Source organism: Austrofundulus limnaeus, unplaced genomic scaffold (assembly GCF_001266775.1).
Source record: "Austrofundulus limnaeus strain Quisiro unplaced genomic scaffold, Austrofundulus_limnaeus-1.0 Scaffold502, whole genome shotgun sequence".
NCBI lineage: Eukaryota > Metazoa > Chordata > Actinopteri > Cyprinodontiformes > Rivulidae > Austrofundulus > Austrofundulus limnaeus.
This window is the reverse complement of record NW_013952904.1, coordinates 14,463-21,786: the sequence shown is the minus strand read 5'-3', so window position 1 is coordinate 21,786 and position 7,324 is coordinate 14,463. Positions and strand designations below refer to the sequence as shown.

At 37.1% G+C, this 7,324-nt stretch overlaps 1 protein-coding gene across 1 annotated transcript in view; it reads left to right on the top strand.

Moving 5' to 3' along the window:
* The window catches only part of LOC106530236 (collagen alpha-1(XIV) chain), a gene marked incomplete at both ends in the record, with an annotated part of 74,429 nt that overhangs the window by 57,999 nt on the left and 9,106 nt on the right, over window positions 1–7,324 (top strand). The window contains 3 exon segments of the mRNA XM_014025819.1: window positions 135–209; window positions 3,770–3,909; window positions 6,305–6,428. Of these exon segments, the coding sequence (XP_013881273.1) occupies window positions 135–209; window positions 3,770–3,909; window positions 6,305–6,428 (339 nt within the window).

Genomic DNA, 7,324 nt, shown 5'->3' with positions numbered 1-7,324 from the left:
TATTTATTTATTTATTTATTTATTTATTTATTTATTTGATTGGGGCATTTTATTTGTCGGCTCATTTTATGATGAATGCGGTCAGAATTGCAGGTTTTCCTGTCATCATGCGTGTCTCTTTTCTCTCCACGCAGTACCGGCCCCGACCCCAGCGCCCGTCAAACCCCCCACCACCACGCCGCTGCCCACCATCCCCGCTGCCAAGGAAGGTCAGGACACTGTATCTCTGCATCCTCCTTATGAGCTGTTGATTTATTGATGACGTGGGTTCTGTTTTGACTCGGTTCTGTGCAGAGGCTTGTTTTATGACAATGCTCGAGTTTTTACAGTTTCTGGCTCCAGTTTTCAGGGAATAAATTCTGTTTCAAGCCTCTGGTTAAAGTTTAAAAAGTAGTTTTGTTCCTACAGATTGGATAGTTTAATCTTAGAGAATGTTTTCAATATAGGATCAACCAGTGTTGGGCCCCAGCCCGCTAAAGCACAAATCTGCTAATTGCGGACCTAAATATTTCATTTGCGCTTTAGCGGTCTTACTAATTTTTTATAATTCATAAGTGGATTTGCGCTTTTTAAAATTAAAATGCAGTACCGCTAATAACTAATTATCTACCAGTCATCATTATCTTGAACGGCGGAAGGTATGACTGTCAATGAATCACAACACGTGATCTATCCAACAGCACCCCTCCCAGATAAACACACTTATTGGAAAGGTATACATCCTGACTGTTGCTTTGGGTCAGGGTTCTGATTTCCCACAATGCTTCGTGTCTGCTTACATAGCAGTAAGGCAATAGCAAAAAACAGTTAACGTTTGTAATCCATACTAAAATTTTGCATGTATTGATTTTTTTTTTACTTTATAATCAGAGCTCCTTTTTAAAAAAATAAAGTTTAAACACTGGAGCTCAATACTTTATGTAATTGGTCGAAGCAACGGGGTTAGAGACGCAGAAATCATTTAATGATGTTATGCTGGTGAAGACTGACATCTAGTGGTCAACTGGAGCAAATACATGGAAAACTTTAAAATCCAAGCTCTTATTTTGAGGGTAAGATATTTTCCTGTACTCCGTGCTTTCGTTTCCCATCACAAATCAAATCCGTCATGTACCCAGAAGGCATTGCTTCAGTTTCCCAATAAACAGTTTTAAAATTACTTTATTGATGCTTCTTTAATGAAAAATCTACAAAAAAAAGAAAGAAAAAGAAGCAGCCGAACTAGCAATCCTCAACAACTTTTTAATTTTTACACCAGGAGCCAAAGGTCTGTTTTAGGAATCACATCCCCAGCAATCAGCGGTTGTAGGAATAAGTTGCAAAAGAGTTCACGCACCACTAGTTGGCAGTGTTGTGCATATATTGTACATGATTTGTCAGCTAGTAAGTGTCAAACTGAACTTGCGCTTTAAAATTAGCTTCTGCTAGATTTTCTATGGCATAAGCGCTTTTGAAGTTGTGCACCCAGATATTTTCATAAGCGCTTTAGAAATTGCGGAGCTAATTTTTGGATTAGCGCTGCCCACCACTGGGAAAACAGTAATCATAAAATACATAGTTCAGACTGAGTAAGCATTTTATTCTCAAACACAAAATGCAGAACAGATGATTTCAGATTAACTATTTATATGTGTGCTGTCACTGGACCTTCAGTTTTCTCTGTAAATAACTGAGTGTACATAAAACATGTAGAGTCGGATTAAAATGTTAGCATGATAAACAGACTTTGGAAAATACATAAAACTAAATAAATGCGCTGCTATAGAGTCAAGTCTAATGAAATATTTTTCTAATTAATGAATAGGAGTGTTGATATTGAATTAATGAACACAAACAGTGCAATGTTTATCCACAGTTTTACAGTCGAGGTGCAACTGCCTGAAAACATCCACAAATCAAAAAYGAAGAACTCTTAATAATGTCTGGATAAATAACCCGAGGATCAGAGGTCACGCAGTTTGTGATAAGTTATAATATATATAATATAAAATACAATAAACTTTAAAAATAACTGACATATTCTTTTTCAAAATGTAAATACATTTTTTAATGAGGACAAAGCTACCAGTTTATTGATTTAAAGAAATGTTACTGCTCATAACACCATACGTTCCTTCAAGCTACTTATATGCAGCATGAATGGTTAAGACAAGGTAGGAAGAATTGAGAAAATAAAAAATACCTCTATAAATATTTAACTTTACGGTGTGTTTTTAGTGAAGTTTATTGAAAAGCCTTCTGGGTTTGGATAGCATTTGTTTTAATAATACGCACGTGTTAAATCAAATCATAAAGCAAAAACATTTAATTCATTTTATACAGAAGAACAGTACGGCGGTGTATTAATGTCACTTAGCAAATGGAAAAAAAGGGAGCAAATCTGCCAAAAAACTAAAAAAAAATTTCAAGAAAAGACGAGGAAATTCCTTGAGCTCAAAAATCGTAAATTTGCAAGAAAAAATTCTGAAGTTCGGAGGTTAATTTCAACAATTTTCAAGAAAAATACAGGAAACTCTCTTTATGTAGAAAACCATAATTTGGCGGAGATGTGCTGCTCCCTTTTTTTTAAATCTGCAAAACGGCTCTAATATTCCATCATAGAATTAAGGCCTCAGAGCAAAATAAATAAATAAATTTTAAAAAGTTCCTACTTTTTTCACAGAATCCTGAGAAAAAGTCAGAATTCTGACTTTTACCTCAAAATTTTGAGAAAAAGTCAGAATTCTGGGATTAAAGCAAGAGCTGAGGAGAGAAAAAAACATATATTTCCTTTTCCGTATATTTGACAGGATTTGATTCAAACCAATATTTCTAGATGAGAAGAAACCTGAAGAGTTCATGGAATGAAGTCTTACAGACCTCAACATGTCAATATACTGTATACTTATGCAGATCTTTTATATTTTTTGTTCATTATTCAGTCTATACAACATTCCCAAATGAAGAGAGCAAATTTAGGAAGGAGAATCATTGTTGACCCTCTTAAATTACGACAGGGTTCTCCCTGAATGCTGAACAAACCCACAGAAAACCTTCCTGAACCTGAGGTGCTTTGATTAATTTTCACAAAAGAGAGATTCTGTCCGAAGGGAATCCAGGCGCAACCGGACCTGACCTGAATAAGCTAAAGCTTAATAAGTTCCCRTTTAAAATGCATGGACTGGAGCGGATTCTAACAGAGAGAACACAAACACTGGCAGCTGCACGACTTATCAGGTGATTCAATCAGTTAACAAGCAGCTGTGGCGGGAAGGAGCAGGGATTTATTAATTATAAAGGAAACAATTTGTTGTGTTTCGTTCACGCTGTTGCTTATTGAACACATTCACACAGAACTCAGACATCCAGAGGTTGAACTGGAATATCTGAGGAGACAATTTAGTCTCATTAGGATGAGAAATAAGATCGTTAAAACCATGAAGACKTGTATTATCTAATGCAACGGAGCAACAAATCAGTCTGATTCAACCTGCTTTAAAATCTATGTTATAAACTTTAAGATTCTGGGTTTTGATTATTGATACAGCACATTTAAAATCCATTCAAAAGTCAATCCAAACTCATTAAGTTATTTTATCTTCCAGAGTCAGACATGATAYTTTAGGTCCCCTTGGATTAATATTAAACTCCATTTAGTTGCTTGTTTTACCAAGAGATTTGACCTGTTTATGAAAAAGTACATATTTATGGGGATTATGAAGCTGCATGTGWGCAAAATATGAACTCACTTTAAATTTAGTTTCTTTGTTTGTTTTTTTTCTCTGACCAGTTTGTAAGGCAGCCAAAGCAGACCTGGTCTTCCTGGTCGACGGCTCCTGGAGCATCGGTGACGAGAACTTCCTGAAGATCATCCGGTTCCTGTACAGCACCGTCGGAGCTCTGGATCGGATCGGCCCAGATGGCACACAGGTAATTTAGTAAGGGACTGTCTTCCACATCTTTGTATTTTTTCTATAAAAAAAGCTACGTAAAACCAATTTAATGTGTCAAAACTCTTGTGTAGCTTCGGCACCAGAGAGCCTGTAGTTTGTTTTTAATTAATATTGTTAAAACAGTTTACTACAAAGCKTTTGTGTCTTCAACATGCACATACTATATTCTGTATTTATTATTTCATGTGCTTTAAAATGCAAAAAAAAAAAGTTTGTTCCTGTTTGAGTGTGGACTGGGCCCTGGTGTCTAAAAGCTCCACCACTCTTCTTTTTGAGTGACAGTTTATTGACAGGCAGGCGCTGTACAGAAAAGCCAMAAGAACTGAACGGGAAAAAAGTCCAAAAACCTTTTTACCTTTTATTTTATTGTTGTTGTTTTTTTAGAAATATGCTACAAACTGCACTTTGCCTGAGGCACGCTGTTGTTTCCTTAATGTTTAGTGAAGTGTCAGCTTGTCATGTACTGTAGCGGCAGGAGGAATGGAGCAATAAAGGAGCTCTAATGAGGGCATTTTAGCCTCTCCACAGCTGGAGCAGGTACGGTGTTCTAACAGGCTGAAGTTCCACTTCCTTCATGTAACTGAATGGGACAATGTCCTTACAAAAACAACAAAAAATTCACCTCAGAAGATTGTTCTCAGGTGTTTAATCTTGTTGATTCACATAGTTCTTACCTTGTTGCTGGATCTTCAAAAGTTTTGACATTTGATGTAAGTCCTAAGGGGTTTTAGAGGTAATTTCCGTCTGAAAATACACAGCAAAATAAATCAAGAATAGCTCTACAGTTACAAGGTGTAAATGCTAACTCTTGGTACCTCTGTAAAGGTAAGACCTTAAAGATAATTTCTTAAGTGAAACCACTATTGTAATTCTTACTGTGCCTGAGTTATTTGTGATTAAATGAAAATTTGTGATTTTTTTAGCCTCGCCTAAATTTTTTTAAATCAACAGTGCAATAGAAACTTCTTGTGAAAACCCAGCAATGCCATTAGATTTTATACATCTACATCTTGAGAAAAATTGTAGCAAAGTAGGACCGAATAAGTTGAAGTATATTCATTTCACAAAGGTTTTAGTGAGCAGTGTGTCAGGCGGAAATGGCATTTTGGCACAATTTACCAAATGTACCCAAAACTGTGCCAAATGTTTTTTTTTTACTTTATATAAAAGAATCTGGTCTAATAAAAGTGTTGATTTCTATTGTAGGCCTCATTCTGCATATGACATAACCTTTCCTTTTTTTACATTTACACTGTGCATTATCAAAATCTACCATTGTGCACACCATGAAATCACTGAATGGAACCTAACTCCGCCTCAACGTTTTACGCATGAGGGCTGTTATTTATACTCTCTGTTACGCACAAACTTCAAGTCACCAAAGAGTAACACAGTGTCAAGATATATCCCTGAATTCGTGAGAGCTTTATCTTTTCAAAGATACCAAAGGGAGGGGCACGGAACCAAAACTTGCACAATAACAGATGCGGAGGAACTTCCTGATACTGAAATGGTCCGCGACGTTTCAAGTGACTTACAAATGTTTATATAGCTCTAAAATCATAAATAGTCATCCAAAAATAATTTGGCGACTCATTTTAAAAACATTAAAGACACCTTTTGTGATGGACGTAGAAAAAATTTGGGAAAAATAAGTTTTACACCTACTTTAGCAAACAACAATGAATGACACCATCTGTTGGCCCTGTACAGGGCCCGTCGGGCTTAAGGGGGCAGTTCCATAAATCTGCTACAGTTTGTTTATTGAGTCTTAATTAAAGAGTCAGTAATTATGAAGTATACTACTAATTAAAACATTAGTTTATCAAATTTAGGGCCATAACATGTATTTTAAATGTTTGTTTCTAAAATACTTGGATTTAAATGTATTATTCAAAATCAACTTTATTGAACCATCCCCAGAGTGTTGCTTTGACTCATTCATGCTTGTTGGAGAACTTGAATCTCCTGTGGTAGACATGTGGTTCTGCCTAAACGCTTGCTGGTACAAAGCTCCACCTATTTGTACATAGCTCCTCCTTGGAGCTCAATCTGCAGCCGAGCTCCCGCCCCCCACAGAGCACCCTCTCCTCTGAAGTCTTGTTGTGAAGGCGTGCTGAAGTGGAAGTGTTGGAAACGATAGGAGGTTCTTAAAGAGACAGAGGCCAATTTCAAGGAGTTTAGATCTTCCAACTTATTTTTGATATTTACAGCATTTTCACAACAAATGAAGGTAACATTGATTGTGGCAGAGAGTTGGAATGTGTGTCTGGGAAATCCATAAAATACCACCGGTTTAAGCTAAAACAGTTTACCATGATTTGCAAATTAGTTTTTTTATAAATCCTAAAAGCACAATCCTGGATTGACAGGTGGCCATTGCCCAGTTCAGTGACGACGCCCGGACCGAGTTCAAGCTGAACTCGTACAGCAACAAGGAGCGCCTGCTGGAAGCCATCAACAAGATCAGCTACAAGGGAGGAAACACAAAAACAGGTCGGTGCTGCACGCACTCAGCAGGTAGGCTGCTGAGAAACGCTAAAAACTGTGATGTAGTCCTCAAAAAAAAAAAAACCCAAAAAAAAAAAAACAAATGTGTGCAGCTGCTGTGACTGAGAATACAAACATTTGAACAGAGAAATGTATAAAAACAAATRCTTACATGCATTTGTGTTTGACAAATGTGCTGCCTGATGTAGACGCATTTTGGCTCATGGCATCTTAAAGACATTCTCAGTGCTTTCTGAGCACCTGCAGGTAGAAAATAATTAAAGCCATGATGTCAGACATTCCCTCGCCCTTATGTTTGGGTATTAATGTATGCATGAAGTCTATAAGTGTTGGAGTGTGTGCACTGTAGGAGCTCAGAGGTGTGTGGCTCTGTGGAGAAGCAGCAGGAATTATTCTCATTAATCAGTGTTTACAAAGCAGCACWGTCACTTTCTCCTACAGAAATGAGATTGCACAGAATAAATTTGTCCCAGAGTCATTTCTCCCTCTGCAGAYGTCACAGTGGAAAGYGCACAGCTTCGATTTTATCAGGCAGCAACAGCTCGGGGAGTTATTGTGCTCTCACTGCGTGCACGGCAGAGGGTCAGGTTCCACACACTCCCAAAGGTCAGAGGAATATTTGATGAGTGGATTTGTTTGACAGCAGACGTCTCATGCTGCTGTTAAAATATTGAAGATGATGACATCGTCTCCCCTGTGTTGACTGTAACTGTGTTGGATTTTGACTGAGGCTGAATATTACTGAATACTAGATTGTAACGTTGTATGGAGGCAATTTTGTGTTATTATTCAATCAGACAAAAAGGCAGTTTCAATCAAAAACCAATCAAAAGAAATAATTTCAATTGTAAAAAAAAGAAATCAACCAAACAAAGATACAG